We start from the raw sequence: 23,637 nt of genomic DNA, 5'->3' as shown, positions 1-23,637 counted from the left end.
TACCAAGAGGCACTATTATGTCAAACTGAGTGCAAAAACCTTATTTTAACAATCCAGTGACTTCACCACAGTGACCAGTGTGATAATCTTATTACGTAGTAAAAGCGTTATCTTAATGATAATTGCTCTAGTTTTTATCAAATAGATCATAAAATTGCTGAAGGTTTGTGATAGTGATTGAAACGCATCGTTCGTCCGGAAAAATAGTGGTACTTTTTTCAAGGAAAATTGCTTATCTCCATGGTCAGATTGTGGGTAATTGAATTATAGTAGATAAACCTGTTCAAGTCATAAACAATCTCTACTATATAAACGACATTGAATCAAAGACGAATTAGTAGTTGAGCATTACCATCTGAACATAGCAGTCGTAGTTACTGATCTTGTGCGCATATGCGAACTTCTTGCTAAGCTTTAAAATGATAACAGGTTAGGGGCACAGTTGCCTAAAATGTATCGTGGTTTAGTGATTGGTAAATAGTATTGTGCATATTGCAAGGGAATCATGTTCGAACGGGTAATCGAACACAAGAAAAATCAGGATGGATTCGTTTCTTGTAGCCGTGTCAGGGCTGACGAATGATAATTATCAAACTTGGCGCTACAAGATCGAGATGGGCTTGAAGAAAGAGGAACTCTGGTATGTGATATAGAGGTGAAACCCGAAAATTCATCGGCACAATGGATGAAGGGCGATATGAAGGCGATTGAAACGATCGGACTTCACATCGTCGACGATCACATTGGCCTGATTAGGGATCATGCAACGTTGAAACAAGTTCAGGTGCCCCGAAAAGTAGAGAAGATCTATTTTGATGCGGGAGGATTAAAAAGACGAAACCCAGAACGCGCATCAATTTGGCAGGACACCGTGAGCAGTTTCGGATTGTAGTGCCCTCCATCGGATTGTAGTAAGGCAACCGTAGTTACGGTAAAATTTTTTATTTTTCTTATACACCTTCAAAAAAATATTATGCACCTTCCCCATGATTTGTTCAACACATCTTCAGTTTCTCGAAACGTTCAGATGGTATTGCCCCATAAAATTACCCGCTGGGTCGTAATTACATACGACATAAACGTTCGACCCTCTAGAGGCAATTCCTACGCCAAGTCTACGAGAGTTCTTCCATACCAGCGCAGTAAAGTGGCCAACCTGGCTAAAGTTGTGTGGTTGCGATGCACCAAACTGATAGTATTTAATTTCATTGTACCAAGAGTCCACGGCTTGCGAGGCGGTGACATTTGTGTTCCCAAACTGAGCAAATAGATTTTCTCCGTACTTTCCGTTGGTCCGATGCTGCATGACATTCCTGCTTGCTAGCGTCTGAAATCAGGATCAGGATTCATGTTTCGTAAGTGTGTTATTGCAATGTGAGTTATTGGAATGGCGGATTCTGGGACAATGGATCACTTACGTTGGCCCATTCTTGGGCGTATTGGCATATTGCGGGATCCAAAACCAACGGCGCAGCGGAGTGTTTGGCTCGAAGCTCATTGTGACGTTGTAGAACCTGTTGCTGGAATGCTGTGTAACTGCGGTTGAAAGACAATTAGGGATAGAACATATTGTTCTTTTCACTGGCCCTACTTACCTCATGTTGACAATACTAGGTATGCGCAATGTGTGATGTGAAATTTAAGGTACCGGTACCTTTTTATATTAGGCAAACACTGATATCAGTCGTTCTTGACTCACTAGATAGATTCCATTCCATGAAATAAAGTTTATCTCTTGGGAGTGAATCATCATTTCCGCATAGATAAATGTAAATGTCGATATAAAATTTTCAAGATAACACAGCCGAGTAATTGACTTATATTGACAGTACACACGATACACGTGCCTTTTGCGCGAGACTCACTGATAATGCTGAATTTTAATACCTCTTAAGACTCTGTATGTCTTAAGACACACCTCTTGTGTAATAAAAGCGTTATCTAAATGATAATTGCTTTAGTTTTTTATCTAATAGACCATAACTTTGCTGAGGCTTTGTGAGAGTGATTGATGATTGATTCCAACGCATCTTTCGTCGGAAAAAACGGTGGTTCTTTTTTCCAGAAAAATTGCTTATCTCCATGATTTAACTTCTCCATGTTCATACAGGTTTAATTTGTTTTCCAGATGTTGAAGTCGAAAGTCCAGCCTTGGAGTATTAAGCAAATAGATAAACTCTATTTACGCATTAGTTTGTGGTACGTTAATAGTTTTATTGTCTCAGGCATATTTCGGTACCACTTGGGTTGGAAATAAAACAAACAGAACAATTCTAACAATTATACTGCAATACAGCATTTGCAAAAATTCAACCCCGGCAGCAATCGGTTACTTACTGAATTAAGTTCTCCACTTATAATTTATGTGGGATACTCAAAATTTGCTGACATTTCGTCCATTCAGAAAACAATCTTTTTTCGTCCCATTAATTAAATTGATTTCCCATTAATTAAATTGTCCGCACTGCATCTGTTCTCTAGCCCAACGATCTCCTCGAAGGTCATGCCTTTGCTGAAGTTTCGTGATAGTGATTGAAGATTGATTGAAACGCATCGTCCATCCGGAAAAATAGTGGTACTTTTTTCAAGGAAAATTGCTTATCTCCATGGTCAGATTGTGGGCAATTGAATTATAATAGATAAACCTGATCATGTCATAAACAATCTCTACTATATAAACGATATAGAATAAAAGACGAAATAGAAGGTGGGCATCACCATCTGAACATAGCAGGCGTAGTTGCTGATCTTGAGTGGATATCCGAACTTCTTGCTAAGCATTCAAAAGACAACAGGTTATGGGCCCAGTTGCCTAAGAAGTATCGTGGTTTAGTTATTGGTAAATAGTATTGTGGATATTGCAAGGGAATCATGTTCGAACGGATAATCGAACCAAAGAAAACTCAGTATGGATTCGTTCCGTGTAACCGTGTCAAGGCTGACGAATGATAATTATTCTGGGCGCATTGGCATATTGCGGAATCCAAAACCAACGGCGCAGCGGAGTCCATTAAAATCCCAAATGAAGCACCCTCCCCCCCCCCCAACCCCTTCCCCCCCAGCCAAAATTCGTGGCTACACCATTTGTGAGAGGATGGGTGATATAAATGCCGTTTTGTGAACCGTTTGAATGGAATGTCTCGTTCAATTAAAGATTGCGGTTATACTGGACAGGATGTACAACATGAACTCCCCCATGAAAATTCGGCTACGCTATCAACCTGGTGTGCAGTATGACAGGGTACCACGGGCTTCCCTTATTTCATAAATTTATAATAAACTCCCTTCCCCCTCCCTCTAGTTTTTTTTATCAAATAGATAATAAAATGGCTAAAGATACGTCAGAGGGATCGATGATTGATTGAAACGCGCATTGTTCGTCGGAAAAAATTCTGGCACTTTTTTCCAGGAAACTTATTCCAGGAAACTTGCGCCATGATTTAACTCCTCCATATTCATATTGTTGTGATAGGATCCGACCCGATGGATAAGCTTTGGGCCACTCACTGATAACTCACCGTTATCAGCTGATGTGAGTGCCTGCTATCCATCGAGGTCGTTGTTCAGCATCCGACGATCATACACTTCGGCTGGGGATCGCGAGAGTGTCAGGCACGGACGAGCCGCGCGTGGCGTCTGTTTACGTAAAGTAAAGCACAGTTAACTTTTAGACCAAAGAGCCGAGCTTTAATATTTATGTATTCGTCTAGAGAATATAGTTTTGCTAAGAAGATAATTATGTGTTCTGATTAAAAGTGGTAGTTGCACGTAAGACCTTAAAACATGTGGCTTGTTGTTTTGGAGATGGTAAAATTGAAAGTCCAGTCTTGGACCATTAAGTATAGTTGATGGTACGTTAACGGTTTAAGGGGGGGCTTGATTGGATTGGTTGAATTATGTAATAGATAAAACTTAAAATGGTGTCTTGAGACGTGCGCTAACATTATGATCAGCACTGTATTTAGTACTTCATCCTGTATGTATGATCGTTTTGTTGCTTTTTAGCACAGTAATAACTTCCCCACCCTATTACTTCTGTAACGAGCGGATGGTTCTCTCGAGGAGCATACTATACCGGCGGCACGTGTTTTCAAAACCCGATCCGCTAATGATCGCGATCATGGCTTCACTACGACAACCACAAACAAGCTAAAAGAAACCGCGCATTGACGAATGGGAGCGCGCGCGTCTGTTTGTTTGTCAATTGTCGGAGCATTAGAAAAAACATGATGATCTTTCGAGTTGATGCAGGGATGGAAGGGGAGGGGGGCAACATACCGGCTGATGGGAATTGCTTTTGTGAAGTTATCACTCGCCGTGAGGTCTATATCTTCGGACAGAGAAGTGGTAATAAACCAATTTAACACCTTTATCCGGAGATCAATCATAGGATCTCAGAAAATAGTGTGTGCTTTTTGCCGCTAAATCATCCAGCTCCATGCGGTCCAACCTTTGCTGGATGCTGTGAGTATACCGTTTGTGCGTATGTGTGATCTTTCGGTGCCTTTGAAAGCCCTTGCCTGTCAAACGAATTCCAGCTCCCCACGCGGTCGTTCCAGGACTTGAATTGGAGAAAATAATACGTAAGTTATACAAAGTTAATTACACACTATCGAGAGGAAAGTGGTACGTCGCGCACCGTAGCTAACCTTGTTTCGTTACGTTAGTAAAGATTGAGTTGTTTTTCAGTATTAGCAACAAACAAACGGTAACCTCCATCTGCTGACCTTTCGGGCTGGACAGTACTTTTATTTTATTTTTTAATTCTATCACTATTCCATCGTACTATCGCCTCCGGAACTGTGGCATTGGCCCCGTTTTCCACTACCCGCGTTGGCAACGGACAACCCGCGGTATTGGGCTGGCTTATCTCCGGAGGATGGATGTTTTGGTTACCGCTGTTCTACTCCATCGAAACGACAATACCAACCGTGGGGTGTCTGTTATTGGTTTGCCTTTTCAGGCGTTGCTGCCTGCGGTACGGGTCTCATTCGGTGGCCACTGGAAGCAGTCTTCGTGCGACTACGAAAGTGAAAGGTTCGGAAAGATACTACAACAGCGCAATAATGGCTAGTGGAAAGATTGGTAAGTGGGTGAACGGAGAAAGCAACGGGTGGGGGTTAGTTAACGAAGATTGGTTCTAATTGGGCGGTTTATTTAACGTAGCTCTTCTGAGTGTGTCGGACAAATCCGGCCTGCTGGAGTTTGCGAAGAACCTGAACGCACTCGGGCTGAAGCTGGTGGCAAGTGGCGGAACGGCAAAAGCGATCCGCGATCAGGGACTGCCGGTGCGTGATGTGTCGGACGTAACCGGAGCACCGGAGATGCTCGGGGGGCGCGTGAAAACTCTCCACCCAGCCGTCCATGCCGCGATCCTGGCCCGCTCGATCGAGTCGGATCAGCGTGACATCCGGCAGCAAAACTACGAGCTTGCACAGATCGTCGTGTGCAACCTGTACCCGTTCGGGTTGACCATTTCCAAGCCGGACGTGACGATGGCGGACGCGGTCGAGAACATCGACATCGGTGGCGTTACGTTGTTGCGTGCGGCCGCCAAGAATCACCAGCGTGTGACGGTGCTGTGCGACCCGAAGGACTACCCGAAGGTGGTGGAGGAGATCCGGAAGCACGGTGATACGACGGAAGAAACCCGCCAGCTGCTAGCCCTCAAGGCGTTTACGCATACGGCCGAGTACGATGCGATCATTTCGGACTACTTCCGCAAGCAGTACTCGGGCGGTGTTTCCCAGCTGAATCTGCGCTACGGCATGAACCCGCATCAGAAACCGGCCCAGATCTTCACCCTGCTCGAGCGTCTGCCGCTGAAGGTGGTCAACGCTTCGCCTGGCTTTATCAATCTGTGCGATGCGCTTAACGGTTGGCAGCTGGTGCGGGAGTTGAAGCGAGCGCTCGGTTTGCCGGCAGCGACCAGCTTCAAGCACGTGTCTCCTGCGGGAGCTGCCGTTGGAGTCCCGCTGTCTCCGGAGCAGGCCCGCCTGTGCATGGTGGACGATATGGTGGACGAATTGACTCCACTGGCGACTGCGTACGCACGTGCTCGTGGTGCTGACCGGATGTCATCGTTCGGTGACTTTGTGGCCCTCTCGGATACGTGTGACCTCGCCACGGCCCGCATCATTTCGCGCGAAGTATCCGATGGCATTATTGCGCCCGGCTACACGGACGAAGCGCTCGAGTTGCTGCGGAAGAAGAAAAACGGCGCCTACTGCGTGCTGCAGATCGATCCCACCTACGAACCCGGCCCGATCGAACGTAAGACCCTGTTCGGGCTGCAGCTGGAGCAGCGCCGTAACGATGCCGACATCAACAAGGCACTGTTTACGAACGTTGTGACGAAGAACAGAACGCTGCCGGAGGGAGCACTGCGTGATCTGATCGTAGCGACAATCGCGCTCAAGTACACCCAGAGCAACTCCGTCTGCTACGCCAAGGACGGGCAGGTGGTTGGCATCGGTGCCGGTCAGCAGTCGCGCATTCACTGTACGCGTCTGGCCGGTGACAAGGCCGACAATTGGTGGCTGCGGCAGCACCCGCGCGTGGCCAGCATGCAGTTCCGGAAGGGTGTCAAGCGGGCGGAAATCTCGAACGCCATCGACAACTACGTGAACGGGACGGTCGGTAAGGACATGCCGGTGGCGCAGTTCGAGGCCATGCTGGAGAAGGTGCCGGCGACGCTGACGGCGGCGGACAAGGAGCAGTGGGCCCGCGAGCTGACCGGTGTTTCGCTCGGTTCGGACGCATTCTTCCCGTTCCGGGACAATGTGGACCGGGCACGGCTGAGCGGAGTGTCGTACATCGCCAGTCCGGCCGGGTCAACGAATGATGCCGGTGTGATTGAGGCGTGTAACGAGCACGGTATCGTGATGGTTCACACTAACTTGCGACTATTCCATCATTAGTTAGGATTATGGTTACGATTCATACAGATCATCTAGAGTAGATCTCACGGAAGGTCGTTGGAAATGTATACTGAGTGAACATTCAATAAATATTGTTTTCTGTGAAGGTTTTGGTCTGTTAAATGCGTTTGGGAACGGGTTCATATAATTAGATTTTGTGTCGGTAAAATATTCGAAAAATATATTTTTACAATCACCCTTTTTGACCGTTTCAGTCTATTAATGGATGCTTCAACTTTTTTTTAAATATAATGCACAAAAATTAAAAAATAATTTGAACATTTACTGAATGCTAACACTGGCTGTGACCAGAGTTAAGATTTTCCCCGACTTGCTTAATGTTGATGGTTCGAGTTGTCCATCCAATTGTCGGTTTTAGAATCTCGATGCACGGCGAACCAAAATGCGATTAATTCCATTTTTGCGTAAAACAAACAGATGAGTTAATAACAAAAAAGATCATCGAAACGAACCAGAGGCTGGACGATGGAGCATGAAAAGTCGACAAGATTTTGATTAACAAAAAATGTATTATCATTGGAATGCTATCAGCACACGAAGATGATCGTATGCAGTTGTGGTACATTCTGGTTAGCAACGAGTGATCGAGACCAATCGAATAATGTGGTTGGCCCGCGGATCGATCGATTGCAATCGAGACAGTTCCTTCCCTTTTTTCCCTTTGGTGCTTCATATGCGCACCGTAGTACGTCGTCATCGTTTCATGTAACTAACCTTTCCTTACATGCCGGCTAAACAGAGCGGCTGCGCCTTCTCAGCCACGTATCATGTTACCGGACCCACCACCACCACCACCACCGGTGTCCAGAAAAACCGGTCAAACCAACCACTCGGTAGTGGGCACCCAAAAGCGAAGGAATCACTTCAAGTGACGAATGAAGCGAAACGGCTCGAACTTTCGAGGGGTTTCTTCATTGCCGGCCGGAAAAGGCGTCCCTTTCGGACTGACCGGGGACTGTGTCTACACGAGCGCATTTTTTAAACATTAACAATTTTGCGCTCGTCTCATCACGCTGTTTGAGGAATGGCCTAGCAAGCGCTGGTGAACAGATGGAAAAACGCTATCAAACCATTTGTAAAAAGTGTAAAAAAATAGAAGAGAAACGGCCCGTACCCCCACACCAACGCCCGAGATAGATTACAAGAGAAACGAGATAAGAATCATCGCCGGGTTTGCCCTTGTCGGTCTCTTCTCGGGCAGATTGTTACTTTTTGTCATTCCACCACAGGATCGGTATCGTCAACGTGTGTTTTGTTTTCCGAATGATGGTCCCGAAGTGTTGTTGGCGCTATGAATAAGCGACGGCCAAACCGGTGGCATCCTCCCGGCGACATTGTAGCTCCGGGGCGAAGAGTTACGAAGGCTTCGGTAAGTTCCCGATGGACACACGATTTAATAGGACACACAGAGTGAGTGAGGGGATGGAGGAGTTTCGGCGGGCTGCTGGACGATCGTGCCATCAACCCGGTGGCGACCGTTTGGGAAGAAATCCGAAGACACCACAATCGTGTATTGCTTGCTGATAAGAGCCAGCACTGACTGTTGTGTGCCTGTTGTGCAGCTTCTGCTAATCGGTGTGGGTAAATATAGACCCCGGCCATAGTCATCACCACCTTCGTACAGAGCGGTGTCAATGGACAAGACGAAGAGCGTTAAGAACAACAACGAGGAGCAAAAAAAGAACACCTAGAACCGAGCACGAAACCGGAGGATCGGATTGTGCGTAAAGCGATAGGGTTTTGCCCGTTGAGCAATAATAACGCGTACGGATCGCCGATCGATGCCATTTGCTGCAATACCAGGGTGGTGTCTTGATGCCGGCAACGTCGAAGAATCTTTTCGTGCTGTGCTATTCTCGCATCTAATCGGTTAGAGCTAGACCAAACGAACCCGGCCGGCCATCGGAGTGTCGTGTTAACCGTTGTGGTAGAAGCTCCAGTGAGCTTGCTTGATCAGTTCCGTCGTTCGTTTCGGGTTCTGTTTCCTACGCAAACTCCGAACCCTCGTGTGCTGGCGTTTGCTACGAAAACCCCCAGCTGTAGCTTGTTTGCTGTCCTTGTGCTTCCTCCCCGCCGTTGCGTGCCGCTGTGTAATTATTTGCAGAGCATCCGCCATCCACAGGCCAGTATAGTGTGATAGACACCGAACGATTGTCCCTTTAAATCGCGGCACGGGTACATTAATCCACACCGGTTCCTCCATCCATTGGCGGCGGTTTTTGTGTGAGTGTGTGTGGGTGTGTCTATTGGTGAGAGCACACGGAGTGTCAATGTTACTAACGCAGCTGGAGATTGCAGTCTCAAATCCTACCCTGAAACGGAAACATAGTGGCCATCTAGAGGCGCGGAAGAAAAAAATGGAAGCCATTAACTGGAACAAGATCATGTACATCCCCCAGGAGGGGAAGGTAAGTGTGACTCCTATTTAGAATGTCCTTTTTTTGGTTAAGTTCCTCCCATGTCCTTGATGGCTTTAGTCATTCACACTCGTGTTTTCCTTATCACTCCTTAGTTGATCTATTTCGATCAACGCACGTACAAACTACCGGAAGCGATAGTCACGATGTACTCGGACCGGGCACAGCATCTGGATCTCAGCCACAACAAGCTGTCGTCGTTCGATGCCCTCGAGCTGTTTCCCTTCCTAGAGGAGCTGGTGCTGGACAACAACTACCTCACGGACGAGATCATCTTCCCCGCGCAGCTCAACAACGTGAAGCTCCTGTCGCTCAATAACAATAAGGTAATAGATAGGGCCGCCTCCGGCCGCGTCTTGGCAATAGGCGATAAAGTTGGCCAACTGGGGCCGGCGGATAGATCGTCAAAACAACCAAAGGGAACCGATATGTGCAGTGCCGTACACTGCATGCCAATCGGTGGCAAAGGCTATCGGCCAGTGTCCTGATAAAAGGAATTGAGAAATCGCAACTGCACCATGATCCACTGGGTCGGTCGGTCAGTGCGGATTTCATCTTTAGGAATACCGGTCTTTCGACGCTCAGTTGTGCGGACCAGTGTTTCATTTTGTCCTTACTACGACACTTTTTCTCTTCGTTCACACAGTTTAAAAATCTAGATTTACTGCTCACGAAGCTATCGCTTTGCTTTCCCAACCTCGAGTACCTGAGCCTGCTCGGAAATCCTGCCTGCCCGTGCCATCTGCTCAACCTCAAGTATACTGAGTACGACTATCAGAAGTACAGGTGAGCAACCGCCCGCTACCATACTATGTTGCGTCCTACCACAATACCACAATTTGCTTATCAGCATGAGCGAAAGTGGAGCAAAGTAAATACAATATCCGGTTTTCCTTGCCCCCTTAGGCTGTACATCATCCGGCACCTACCGCAGCTACGCATTCTCGACGCACAGCGTGTGAAGAAGATGGAACGTGATTTCGTACGATGCCAGTTGGAAAATTACGGCGAAACGATCGAGCAGGACCCGAACGTACTATCAGCAACGCGCCAGCAGCAGGCGGCCAGGAAAAGCAACACACTGAAGCACATCTACACCACCGTCAGCAGTGGACTCTGGCTGCGAAATAAGACGGCCCCGGTGTACAGCCCGCTGCCGGAGACGCTGCGGGAGGTGGGTGATCATCGGGGTGCATACGGAAAATGCCGCTACCGGTACGTGGGCGCACAGTCCGAGGGGAACCGATTCATACTCAACAAGGACTTATGAGTAGCACTGAACAAACGGCTGGCGTTGTTTATTGGTTGCTTCGTTTGTTGTTACATTTACTTAACCCCCGTGCGAAGGGGTGTTGCCTTAAAGTAGGGGGAAAAAATCGGAACGAAATGGAATTGTACATCAGAGCGATAGAAAGAAAAACTGGGAAAAAAAACACGAAAAAGAATGGTACTTGTCGCTCCTAGTTCTTTCCGACGCCCGTCAGCTCCTGGATGCTCTTGATCATTAGCGCGTTGTACTCCTTATGGTTTACCGGTGCCACACTGACGGCGGAGGTTTTGTTCCGTGGCTGCTCGCCAAAGTATTCCACCTTGGTGCGCAGCTTGAATACGAACGATTTGAAGCTGACGGCGGAAAAGATGCGCTCCGCTTCTTCCTTGTTGAACTCGAGGCTGCTGCCGATCTCCTGCGACGTCTTGCCCAGCATCTCTTCGGCCAGCTCGGTGAACACGGTCACCCAGCGGTTCGAGGTCCAGTCACCGATGAGCATCTGAAAGGGGCCACGAAAAGGGGAGAGACGATTTTTATAGCCAATCCAGGAAATCGTAAAATCAGTATCGAGCAGTAATCAGAATGGATTTATAAAAAAGGACAAAGCGATGATAACGCAACAAATATTCGATTATCAACCGACCAACCTACGATTTGATAACGAAAATCGTATTCAGTTTTCTTGAAGAGCTTCTTGAATCAGCTAAGACTTAGTTCCCACAGAACTAAGTTAAGAATTTTTTCAATTTTCTGACAATATGCGATGCTAAATGTGCATTTGGGAACTTAAATAAAATCAAGCAAATTAAGTAAAAATTGTGAATCGTCATTAGGTTAATGTTGTGTAAATATCTTTACTTAATTGTAATAAACACTTTAGGGACAATATAAGAGCACGAATCCTAGCTAGGTTGGCACGATGAATAATAAATAAAATAAGTGTTTCTCATTTCAAACACACTGGAGAAAACTAAAAACTATGAGCAGAAAATTCGCCAACCTTGAATGCCACTTGCATTTTACCTTTCCTAGATCGGTGGTACTAAGTGGTGGTAAAAAATCGCGTAAAATAAATCTACAAACAAAATATAAAACACTTACATTCACAAGCAGTCGATACTTGAAGTTAGGGAAATCAGCGTTACACTTTTCGCAACGGAACTGTCCATTCTCCTGGTCGATCACCTTCTTGTTACAGTCCGTCTGCGGACACGCCTTGTACACCGCATTGGATGACTTGATCGTGTGTATCATCGCCTTGATCTGGAAGTAGTCCGGCTTGTCTCCCGCGCCTAGATTGCGATCCTTCGCCTCTTGGAACGAAATCCACTCGGTGGCCATACCGGCAGCACCACCGCCGGTACGAGCGGATACACTGTTCAGCGCCTGGTCGGCTCCTCCGCTCGCATACCAACTGCGCACCCTGGTGGCCGCTTCATTGTCCGGATCGAGTTTCATCACGCTGCCACCGATCAGACCGAGTGTCTTACCGCCACCAAACTCCGACACCCGGCCACCCTTGACCAACACCACCGGGTTCGTGGTGGCTGGAAAATTCTGAGCATCGTCGCCCCAAAGTGTTAGCTGCACCGAGGCCTTGCTATCGTCGACGAGCGTTATCTCGCGCTTACGCAGCTCGCGGCCGGAAGTCTTGGCCGTGAACTGTACCATCTCGCTCGCCTCCTTGCACATACCGATGATGTCGACCAGCGCGTTCGGTTCGAGGTTTGCGATCTGCGAAATCGGGACAAAGTTGTACTGGATCTCCGGCATCGCACCGTCGGCGTCCGTGCATTTCTGCACGATGGTGTCGTTCGTCATCGTCATCTCGTAGTCGTTCTTCAGGCTCGAGTACTGTTTGTTCGCCGGCTTCAGCTGGCACTTTGAGATGAGGTACACGTTGTCCACTTCAATCATTGGATAGTAACGGTCGCACTGCTCTTTGAACGCGGTAAGACGAATCTCGCCCGACTCATCCATCAGATCCATGCTGAACAGCTTTCCTTCGCCCTTCGCATTGCTCCAAGTGCGTATGCCCGACTTGGATATGACGCGCGCCTTGATGACCCACTTGTTCTGGTACGGGCTAAGCGAGGAGATGGGATGGGTCAGGGAGTCGGTAAGCGTGATGTTGTCCTTCTGTTGCGTAGCGCTCGACAACATGGATCGATTGGCTCCGTACGACGACCCATTGCTGATGCCACCGGTCGAATTTGTGTCCATGGGGCGAGGTTTTTCATTTCCAGAAGCCGATCCTCCCCCACTAGCGGCCTGTGATGCACTCTCCGTCAGCGACTGTGGGTTACCAATCTTTTCTCCCACCAACCCGCCATCCTTGAGCACCGTCAGTTCGACGATGATCAGTACACGCTTTTCGCCCTTCTCGTTGCGGTTCACCACCGACGTCGTGTAGCGATCGATCCGGATGATGGTATACTCGGGCAATTTGCCCTGCTTCTGCAAATCGTTCAATTGTGTCCCCAGCATCGCGAAGCTATACAGTGTCTTACCGTCCGAAATAAGCAACCGGTATCGCTCGGACTGTTCGCCGCTTCCGGCGATTCGCTTCGATCCGAGAATTTGTACCACGGGATTTTGTAATTCGTTGCCTTGCATGATTTCCTATTGGAAGAAACAGGAATTTACATGTACGGTTCCCGGCATTCTTTTGTGGTCGAAGTGGATATGCGACTTACCGCTAGAAATCCTACAGTAAGCCCGTGTGAAGCCATTATGCTTGGTTATCTTGAGTTTTCCACACAGTTTTTCACGAAACCTAGGTTTTCCAAACCCTCTGCTAACGAATAAATTACCAAAATACGCACTGCTGAAGAGCAATTCACAACATACAACCTTTTCTTTGCTTGCGAAGAACCGATGTGAAGAGCGCGCCAAAATCTGTCAGTTGAAATGACGCCTCGATGAAAAAAAAAAAAACAAACAGCGTAAAAACTGAGATGTTCAACTATTCGTAAACAGTAGAATATTCAACAAATCTCTGGAAAACCCACAATAAGTTCTTGCATTTTTCATCAAATTAAATAGGACTACGATTTATTTTCTACTTTTAAAATTAGTGCATCATTTGTCATCCAGTCGAGTATCGCAGTAAACAATTTGGTCAATGTTATGGATGCGGTGACATATGTCACAGCATTACATGCTGTCAGTTGACGGCAGGACTTTATTTGACCTTCATAAAGCGAAAGGTCGGTCGATCGTGATAGTTTCGCGATTTTCAAACAGGATTGCTTGCGACTTGTTCCGAGTGTTCGAAGCTATCTGCACCTAGACGTACCAGTTCTTTTGATTTCGTGCAGTGCGAAAAATATCTCTGCTAAGAAGAATGGCCGCAAAGTACCGTATTGTTATGGTTCGCCACGGTGAATCCGAGTGGAACCAGAAAAATCTCTTCTGCGGATGGTACGATGCGAACCTGAGCGATAAGGGTAAGTGTTCGGCCGCTAGTTTGTTATGATGATGTAACCGAAGGAAATTAATTCGTAATCTAACACTTTTACACTCTCCGCCCATTTGCAGGCAAGGAGGAAGCCCTGGCAGCCGGTAAGGCCGTCAAGGAAGCCGGACTGAAGTTCGATATTGCCCACACCTCGCTGCTGACCCGCGCCCAGGTCACGCTCGACTCGATCCTGAAGGAGTCCGGTCAAACGGCTATTCCGATTCAGAAGACGTGGCGTTTGAACGAGCGTCACTACGGTGGTCTGACCGGACTGAACAAGTCCGAGACGGCCGCGAAGTACGGCGAGGAGCAGGTGCTCATCTGGCGCCGTAGCTTCGATGTCCCGCCACCGAACATGGAACCGGACCATGCCTACTACGATGCGATCGTCAAGGACGCTCGCTACAAGGACGACCCGAAGCCGGCTGATTTCCCGATGGCCGAATCGCTGAAGCTCACCATCGCCCGTACACTGCCGTACTGGAACGATGTCATCATTCCACAGCTGAAGGAGGGCAAGAATATCATCATCGCGGCGCACGGCAACAGTCTGCGCGGTATCGTGAAGCATCTGGACCAGATGACCGACGAAGCTATCATGGGTCTGAACCTTCCCACTGGCATTCCGTTCGTGTACGAGCTGGACGAAAACCTGAAGCCGGTGGTCTCGATGAAGTTCTTGGGCGACGAGGAGACCGTACGCAAGGCGATCGAATCCGTCGCCAATCAGGGTAAGGCCAAGTAAACGGATGGCACTCTTGTGTACATTTTCTTTCGACAAGCGCGATCGCATTCGCATACTGTTCGAGTTCTCTTTGTCAACTCCCAAATGTTGTTAAGGTTAGCGCTGGCCGCCGGTCAGTCTGCCAAGTCGTCGGTACCTCACTGTCTGCAAGTCACTAATTTATTTATAGAATAGCTGTTGTGTTGGGCATAACGTACGCGACGTATCACCATACCGCAGGTTACGAATCTTCGCCGTAGCGTATTGTTAAAAATTATGAAGGACATAATAAACATCTTTTGTTGATTATTCGTGGAAATATATTCGTGTATTTTCTTTCGTCATTCATTCATATTTAAGTATCGACTTCGGAGATATTTTCTATGTTAGGAATACTTCCTGTTGCCAAAGGGTCATCCAATTTGAAACACCAAACACAGCATTTTATTATAACATTTATTTTTATTTTAGTTTTCTTTCGTATATAGAGCAGTTGTTACAAAGGTGGTTGATGCTTTCCTTTTATTTCCGGCTTTCCCTAACACGTTCCCTACCTTCCCCTCACTGCTTGCGTTTTGCGAATTTCCTGTTCCCTCAGCTGTTTACTGTGTACACTGCTCTTAACTTAAAAACGCATTTTCCGCCTTTTTCAGTATCTTCTGCGTTGCGCTGTTGCTGCTGGTTTTTTACCGCCTTTTTAGTTTTAATAATTAACTGCTCCGGCGTTGTGTGTGTTTGTTTGTTTATTGTGTTTTGCTCTATTGTTCTGATGTATTATTTATTTTTTATATCTTTAAACAAAGTTTCGTTTGCGTTTTTCTGCGAGTCAGTAACGTGTTGTTTTCCTTTCCTTGTTTTTTTTAACGGTGACATCCTTTTTGTTTTATTTCCGGTTCATTCTTGTTTAGTGGCAAGGGATAAGAAAAGGTAAAAGTTGTCAACTATAATAATTTTTGCTTTAATGCTATCTACTTTAGCTTCGGACTATTCGCATAAACATGTATCTGTCACACATCTTGTATGCGTTATTCGGTTTCGCCATGTTCCTTTTTTCATCTGATTTCATTATGTTTCCGAGTGTTGTCATACGGGACGATTTGAAAGACGAAAAAAAATTCAGAGGAAATTGCTGAAAGTGTTTTTGCTACTAATGATCGATTATATTGATTTGCAAATTGATTGTGAATTTTGTGAACCGTCTTCCAGTGCTCCATTTTTTATGCTTGTTAGTTGTAGAAAATATTATTGCGCTGTATCTCGCATCATTCATTCGAAAGTAATCGATCGAGTGTTTAACTATGGACATTTCCTAGCTCTGCAATGCAATCGATGGTATCCGTAGCTATAACCCAGGAAATGAAGCTTTTTTTGCTGTTCCAAATCATGTATGAGGTGTACCGCGTAATGAAACTAAAATGTTACACAAAAATAATAAGAAAATAAATCTATTGCCTAATGAGTAACACACTATGTCGGGAAAGCATTTACAATCGTAACAGTGAACGAACAAATAATGCTTCGTTTGCGGAAGTGAACTTAGTCGGTAAACTAGGATCTACTCTAAGAGGGCTCGGCACGGTTCACCTTCCACGGATGGCTTGTGTTGGCTGTTGAGTGATTACGATGCGGTCAAGCATCGTATGTTGGATAACGAGAGAAGCACATGCGTTCCTTCAAGATAGGGCTTTGGATATATCCTTTTCACGGAAGTAGTGTGTATCTGTCTTCCTGTAACCTAAGTCTCCCAGGCAGTCTCCGTTTGTACACCTTCCATGTACACTCGATACGACTTTTATAGTAAGAGCAAAATCCTGTTCAGATGGATTTGAATTACTCTTGGTAAATAATAAAAAATGGCGCGCCATTGGCAACTCTCTTTTCTACATTCGTGTTTTACTTTCCTTTCTGAGAAAGGTCCTCCACAATGGGTTATTTGGATGGTGGTTTTAGTCAAGGGAACGGCAATTCAATGTTTGCCTTGCTGCTGCATCTTTCTTTTCGCTTTTTGCTTCTCGCGTGGTAAATCCTTTCTGCCGTTTGGTGGACAAACAACCAGAAACCCGGATAGTGTAGAACAAACGGAAATAAACGAACCATATCGCAAATTGGTCTTCCTGTTGGTGAATCTAACGGAGTGTGAATTAATATGTATAAGGTGATTGAAATGATTGAGACCCATTTTAAATATTACGTATGCAAGAATACTTCTACTGAAGCTGACGGGAGTTTGAAACAATATTTAGCATGGACGAAAACTTAATATAAGCACTTATTTAAAAGGAAAACATGTAACAGACGCCCCAGGTTAGGGCCTCTTTTTCTGTTGAATGAGGCGGAAATTCGCGGGAAATTTTTGAAATCTTCGCATCCCTTTTTCATTGATAGCATTTGCCTTGTCTTATCTTTCTGACAGTTTTTTCAGCGGCGTTGGGTAACCAAGATTGAGAAATAGAAATGAGATGTGATTTTGAAACATGTATGTATTATTTTGTAATCCGTTGTGTTAGTTTTTCATTTTTATTTACGCACGAAGTAAGGGGGAGGGGCTTAAAATTAGTGTTCTATTTAGTATGCTGCTTCTTCACTGCCTCTCTTATCGGTTGATGCCTTTAGAATCTCTTCCTTTCCTAAGTTCCTTTCTTTTACATTTCCTGCTCGGGCACGACATTGCGTCCCATTCATGCTATCTGCATTAAACATGCTGCTGAACCGTTTTCTTATATAAAAAAAACTCAACGAATATATAGACGTAATTTTATCTAAAAAATAATCGCAAAATGTATACAGAATCGTTACTCAAAAATAAGAGATAAAATACAAAAAAATATATAGCAATAACCTTTTTCTTGTTGCTTCTCGGGCAATCTCGTTCATCTCGTTATTATAAATCCATACGCTTTTGGATGTTCGGAACACGCTGTTGATTGATATTTTGTTGTTTGGTTAATGTTTGCCAACTGCATCGGTGTTGAATTAGAAATAATTTCCTTTTGACTTGAGAAATTTAGACTTAGTTCTCTACATCAATGTGGCAAATGGTAGGCCAAAAGAAATGCAACACGAGCTAGGGTTTACATGCATGTAAACTGTAGCGATTTTCTTGTTCTCATTAAACTCTCCAGTGACCGAGGCGAGGATTATTGTGGGCAATAATGTTGAATTGGGGCAGTAGTTTAACTATTAGACGCAAGAAAAAAATTAAAACTATCTGATTATCTGATTACATAGAAAAATTCGGCGGCGGGGATAGGACACTTTTGCTAAGCACTCATTCTGCTTTCCTATTGTGTATTTGTATGATGAAATATTAAGTTTAACCTTCTGCTTCCGTTCTGGGCGGCCTTGATGGTTTACATTAGTTACTTAATCTTCTTAAAAACGAAAAGAAGAAGGGAAATTTTCGTGGCCAGCGGTGCTACTCTCAGCGTAGGGAAATCGTGTTGGGAGCCTACAACTCAACAAATTCAACAATTAATGAAACAATAGAGCAAATAAAACGATGAATGGTGCAATTATGGCTGAACTGAACGGAACAGAGATTTAAAGTGAATAAAACCAGCAATGGAAATAAAGAAAACATAAAACTGCTCAAACAAACGGAAATATAACAAACACTACTTGCATAACTTTTGGAAACGTACAACAAAATGAATGTACTACTGTATAAAAAAATATAAAAGAGGGCTCTGTATCCAACACTTAATATAAGAGCAACTACCTGGCGTGGCTTGCGAAAAGACCAAATCTGTTTCGCAGTCATCGAGTATTTGTAAAGATGCTGCTCCACGTGATGTGAAGAAAAAAAGGTTGCCGAAGAAAATTTCCCTTCCTTTACAAACATAATAAAAAAGCGTAGATAGCAACATGTTTTTTTTTTCTTTAACTTTACAGAAGACTAATCGAAGAACAATACTAACAAAAATATGCCCTCCTGTTTCGTCGAGTAACTAAACTCTTAATGCAACGGCCTCTCGTAACTTTGCTGCGCTGTGGAAATATACTACTATTGATAAATGTTTTATTACGTGTTCATTACAAGTGTATTTGCGTGTGCGTGTGTTTGTTGGAATAGAAAATCAAGCAGCTACCTTGTGAAATGCTTATCAAAAGGACCTTTCTTCTGTAAGGAGCGTGGAGCCATGAAACGCATCCAAAACAAAGCACATAATTTCTTAATGCTAGTGGGTTGCCATTACGACGGGAGGTCGGTCGGGTTGAGTTGTTTTGGTCGAACAGTGGCGTACGTAGAAGACGAAACAACCACGAATATTATGAGCGGAATCAAAAATAGTCAGTTCTCGGGTGAGTGCTGGTTCGGTGTTGGACAGGTTTCCTTATCGCATTTTTACTTGCCTCAATTTTGAGTAAAAAAATATAGTAATAAAAATTATAAAATAGGTATCAAATATTGCATAATTTATCATCGATTCTTATCAATTCTTCTTCGAACTTGTTCTAAACTTTCACACCTTCTCACTCGCCTAGGGAAGCTTTATTTTTTCTTGTGCCTTGCTTTGCAGGGTCTTACTCAAGCGCTCGGATGGGTTTGGCTAACAGGGTAGGACAGAGCAAGGACACACGGACAACAAATAAAACTGCAGAATGTCCTGTTGGACATGACCTTGTTTTTGTGTTTAATAGTGAAGATGCTTATTAGCGTGATGTTTTTTTTTTTTGCAGTTAATTGTAGAAAGATATGAAGAAAGTTGCCGAACTTTAAATCATAAACTAAATTAAACCAATTTCCAATCCCTTTCAGCTAGTTCTCTCTTTAGCTGTTGACCTCTTCCAAGCACACGAGCTTCTGCACGCTAGCTTCCTACGTCTCACTTTCCCCTACGCCGTGCCAGAATCACAGCTTTTAGCTGCACTGCCACACTGTTCTTGGCAGCTTGCGTGAGGAAGTAACATGCGCTTCGCTTCAGCACTTTTTTTCGTTTTGTTTGTTTTTCGTTTAAAGTTCAATCAGTCTTTTCTCCCGCTTTGCTTTTATAAGGCAGCTCACAATTATTGGGCACCGTATTTGTCCCTTATCTAATGCGCGGGACACAAACTTAGCGACACCGGAAACAAAAAAACAAAAACCGCCCAAACATATATCGGATTCCGCGTCACGAATGGTTGAACACGTTTTTTAAGCACCACCCTCCGATGGTTATGTCCGGTTTGCGCGACGTGCCTTAGTTTTCTGCCACAGACTTTCGCGCCAGCTCGACTCGTTTCGCTATCACTTTGCAATCGCTCCTAAATTCCTAAATAACTGTATGAATCCTGTGAAGTAAAGTCAACTTCTACTTCCTCTATTATTGATGCTTTTTTTCCATATTTTTATCAGTTTGAGTGTGGAGCTTCGAAAGAGAGAAATTGTTGGATTTTGTTACAAGAATGTTTTTTGTAGAAAACAGTCTACCCTAGCCAAACCGACAGAGAATATCGGGCAGGATCTGCTTACAATTTATATATGTAAAGTTTACATTTTCGATACATAGTTTAACTTTTTGCTTGCATAAGGAACATCCCGGATTTGATATATTTTTTTGTGTAAACATTCATCTACGATTGCGACAGTTTTGCATTTCTAGGCTGACTTTCTTTTCTTCCCAGCGTCCGCAAGCGCACGTTGCGCTGGTTAACCATGTTTGTCTCATTGGAAGTTCAACAATAGTGGCAAAATTATGTTTAATATAACACAAATTTAACGATATGATGAAAATTGTAGTATGATCAGGGTTGTAAAGAGAAGTTGTCGGTAAATTAATGGTTGAATCTAGTATTACCGATTTCATGAATGAATTTTATATAAACAAATTAGAAATCCTACCAGTGACCAAATAACAACACACACACACTTTTACTGCTTACGCGGGGAAAACGGTTACGGCAAGTGGCGATCGTGTGCAAAATGGATAACGAAAGTGAAGAAAAACATGATGATTTACAGATGGAACTAATAGAACAAAGTTGAATCTTAACAAAATATTCGAAACTAACGGCCTATTTTTTCCTATTTGTTTTTCATTGTGCACTTGTTACTTCCTCTTGTTTGATAGTTCGATAATGCTATGGTTGGCATTGATGGTGGTTAGAGAAAACAAGTTCTATTTTAAGCGTTAGTTAGGACAAGCTACAGGTAGAAAATACATTACTAATTCTTGATAAGGTTCGGTTGTGGACTTTCCGTTTGTTACTGTAATCCTTTCTCATCTTGCTTACCCTCTATCATTCGTATTTAGCATCACTTTGTGCACTCCTACACTAGCATGCTTGTCTACGAATGTTTTGCTTTATTGTTGTGTTTGATTTGATAAATCCAGCACACACCCAGCCGGCGGTTAGAATATTTCGTTTACTAAAAAACAAGATGACCTTCCTGGGGAACGCTTTGATGCTTGAACCGAATGGTTGCCAAGTTTTCTTCAGTGTTGCAGCAGCATTAACGACGCTATGGGGCCTACTTTCGATGGTGCCTCTACTTGTCGGTACAATCTTCTCATTTAGCTTACTTTTTATTTGACGGTGTGCTTTGCAAAGTGTTTGCTTTTGCCGCTAACGTACTTGTTTAATTTCAAGAAACAGTTTCTTTTCGCGTTAATTTTCACTTTAATTAGGGTTTGCGCCAAATTTACAAATTTACGGTGTTTTTTTCCTTCATCCATGCCAATTGCTACAGCTCTATACGATGTGCATTCGATTCCGCCTATGTTCATACCGATGTTTTATTTTATGATATTGTCTTCGTGTATAGTTCTTCTTCCTTTTATCCGTAATTTTACACTTTTTGCACGATTTGCACTCATTTACGAAGCGTTTTTATCCTCCTCGTGTATCACTTTACGTTCAACGTTCCGAAAATTCCTTTACTCAGCTATGGTGTAATTGCCAAACGTGTAACTGATTTTTCTCTTTCTTGTTTTTGATAAATTTAGCATCTAAACACGCGATCTTTAATTTTTCATTCGACAGCCGGTGCAAGGAGAACCATCTGTTCAATTATGCCAATCGGTTAATTTAGCTTAAATTTTTTTCGTCCTGCGTATAATAAACAATATGATTCAATAATACTCGTTATCCAATTTAGGAAAGAAAGTTTCCTTCAATCACTTTGTTGTAGCCAATTTCGCACTAAATTTGAACACAGTTGACCAATATTTTCCCTTTTTTTCTGCCTACCTTATACACTTGCCCTACACGATTTTGTGTTTTTGCTTTGTTTTTCAACTTACGCAACCCAAAGTAATTCTAGATAATCTTCTTTATACCCTCGACTACGGGAATTCAATATGTTACACTTTTTTACCATGACTGGTTATTGTTTTTCTTCAATCTTTTACGTTTCCGTATCCCTCATCTTAATTTCCGCATGTTTCCAAATATATCACACCGCAGGATTTAGCTCAATTTCACTTTAATTTTATCGTTTTGCCTGAATGTACACATAAATATTCTTGAAAGAACGAACAAAAAAAAACTATTACACTTAAGGTGCTTGTTAATTCATCGTCAACGATTTCGCACACCGTATTCACTTCGATTAGTTTCATCTTTGATTTGCTTTAGCAATTGCTCTATATACACCTTCTATTCCATGCGCAGAAAATGTTTTCGTTTTGTTTCGTCTCACCAAACTGGGGAACAAGAAGAATGCAAAACAAATCCAACATAATTCAAAATAAACTTTTTTCTCTTTCCACCATTTTTTACTAACGAAACAAAAAAAAAATCCGCGAAACAACTGTTCGATTTTCACTTACTATCACGATAAGAGTTTGCGATTTGTTTTTGCCTTACCTCTGACTCTTGCTTGCTGTATAACTCTCCCCCTCCTCTCTCTCTCTCTGGCCTTCTCATTAATCCGAAATAGTATTCCGAAATTAAAATTGAAATAAATTGAGAAACAATCTTATTCGCGCTTACTGAGCTTTCTTTACACTGGCGAAAAGCCGCACACAGTATGTATTTCCTTTTCGTGGCTCCTTACTTTTTTTTCTCCCTTAAACACAAGCAATTAGAAATTATTGGTAATTGTGCCCCTGGGGCAGGCCTTTCACTTCTTCTTCTCCTAGTCATTCGCTCATTAATAATTTTGTAAAACGGTGGAGATCTCGATTTGCTTCTTTTTGTTTTTATCATATTTTTGAAATGTTTACTCACTATCCTAACGAGTGCGGTCACCATCGGTACCTCTTTTCAGCGGGAGCTTATTATCAAGTGTAGTGTTTCAATTTGTTTAATATGATACGTTAGGTGTGCTGAGGATAGCAAAGAAAACAATGAGAGAAAAAAGTAATCTAGTACGCGCTCATCTTTCAGGCGCACACCTACACAGACAGTTTTTGTATTGTTTCAACTTTTTCTACAACACTTTGCGCTTTCATTTACGTTTCGAAAGTAGAACGTATGTCCGAATGCTATCATGATTTCAAAATCTTATAATTCAACGTTTTCCCTGTGTCTGATTTTGCTTCTAATTTTTTCTCATTATTTTAGATATTTATCGGTTTTGCGGTTTATGTTCATTCTAATCACACTTGTTTTCGCATCATCGACACCATTCTGTTTTTCGTATTAGCCCCTCTAAGGTACTGTTTGCCGATTTCCATCATCCTCAAAGGTTGTATTGTTCGGGAAATGTCATTAAGAGTAATGCGACTAATAAAATCAGTCAGGTTTCTTAATTTCGAAATTTGCTCATTAATCTGTCCTAATATATCCGATCGCCTAGCTGACTATGCCTAATATGTGTTTAATTGTATCAAGTTCTTTTTTGTAGTTTTTTATCCTACTACTATATGTATACCGTTTCTGCTCCAATTTCGCACGCCATT

The 23,637-nt window shown here is 43.8% G+C and overlaps 5 protein-coding genes across 6 annotated transcripts; 3 read left to right on the top strand and 2 right to left on the bottom strand.

Annotated features, from left to right (window-relative positions):
• Positions 1-1,006: 1,006 nt before the first annotated feature.
• Positions 1,007-1,600, bottom strand: LOC131260732 (Golgi-associated plant pathogenesis-related protein 1-like). Its single transcript, XM_058262532.1, has 3 exons — positions 1,596-1,600; positions 1,419-1,536; positions 1,007-1,327 (listed from the first exon to the last, which is right to left on the bottom strand). The coding sequence occupies exons 1-3, from the start codon at positions 1,598-1,600 to the stop codon at positions 1,007-1,009; spliced, it is 444 nt and encodes a 147-aa protein (XP_058118515.1).
• A 2,751-nt stretch (positions 1,601-4,351) lies between these two features.
• LOC131261113 (bifunctional purine biosynthesis protein ATIC) lies at positions 4,352-7,019 on the top strand. The gene is made up of 3 exons (XM_058263030.1): positions 4,352-4,583; positions 4,964-5,085; positions 5,167-7,019. The coding sequence occupies exons 2-3, from the start codon at positions 5,067-5,069 to the stop codon at positions 6,918-6,920; spliced, it is 1,773 nt and encodes a 590-aa protein (XP_058119013.1). The 5' UTR covers positions 4,352-4,583; positions 4,964-5,066; the 3' UTR covers positions 6,921-7,019.
• A 1,010-nt stretch (positions 7,020-8,029) lies between these two features.
• On the top strand, positions 8,030-10,633 carry LOC131261116 (leucine-rich melanocyte differentiation-associated protein-like). 2 transcript variants are annotated; one of them, XM_058263034.1, is made up of 5 exons: positions 8,030-8,310; positions 9,240-9,349; positions 9,454-9,684; positions 10,005-10,144; positions 10,265-10,633. In XM_058263034.1, exons 2-5 carry the CDS (start codon positions 9,299-9,301, stop codon positions 10,626-10,628), a joined length of 786 nt encoding a protein of 261 aa, XP_058119017.1. In that variant the 5' UTR covers positions 8,030-8,310; positions 9,240-9,298; the 3' UTR covers positions 10,629-10,633. The 2 variants fall into 2 exon arrangements, with proteins under 2 accessions (XP_058119017.1, XP_058119016.1); XM_058263033.1 differs by lacking the exon at positions 8,030-8,310 and having other exon boundaries at positions 8,334-9,349.
• LOC131261112 (replication protein A 70 kDa DNA-binding subunit) lies at positions 10,630-13,464 on the bottom strand. Its single transcript, XM_058263029.1, has 3 exons — positions 13,325-13,464; positions 11,730-13,250; positions 10,630-11,127 (listed from the first exon to the last, which is right to left on the bottom strand). The coding sequence occupies exons 1-3, from the start codon at positions 13,358-13,360 to the stop codon at positions 10,819-10,821; spliced, it is 1,866 nt and encodes a 621-aa protein (XP_058119012.1). The 5' UTR covers positions 13,361-13,464; the 3' UTR covers positions 10,630-10,818.
• Positions 13,465-13,839: 375 nt separating this feature from the next.
• On the top strand, positions 13,840-15,131 carry LOC131261118 (phosphoglycerate mutase 2-like). The gene is made up of 2 exons (XM_058263035.1): positions 13,840-14,077; positions 14,169-15,131. The coding sequence occupies exons 1-2, from the start codon at positions 13,975-13,977 to the stop codon at positions 14,831-14,833; spliced, it is 768 nt and encodes a 255-aa protein (XP_058119018.1). The 5' UTR covers positions 13,840-13,974; the 3' UTR covers positions 14,834-15,131.
• The last annotated feature ends 8,506 nt before the right edge of the window (positions 15,132-23,637 follow it).

The sequence above is a fragment of the Anopheles coustani genome, chromosome 3 (assembly GCF_943734705.1).
Source record: "Anopheles coustani chromosome 3, idAnoCousDA_361_x.2, whole genome shotgun sequence".
NCBI lineage: Eukaryota > Metazoa > Arthropoda > Insecta > Diptera > Culicidae > Anopheles > Anopheles coustani.
The sequence above is the reverse complement of the archived record's forward strand: the minus strand, read 5'-3'. Positions and strand labels throughout refer to the sequence as shown.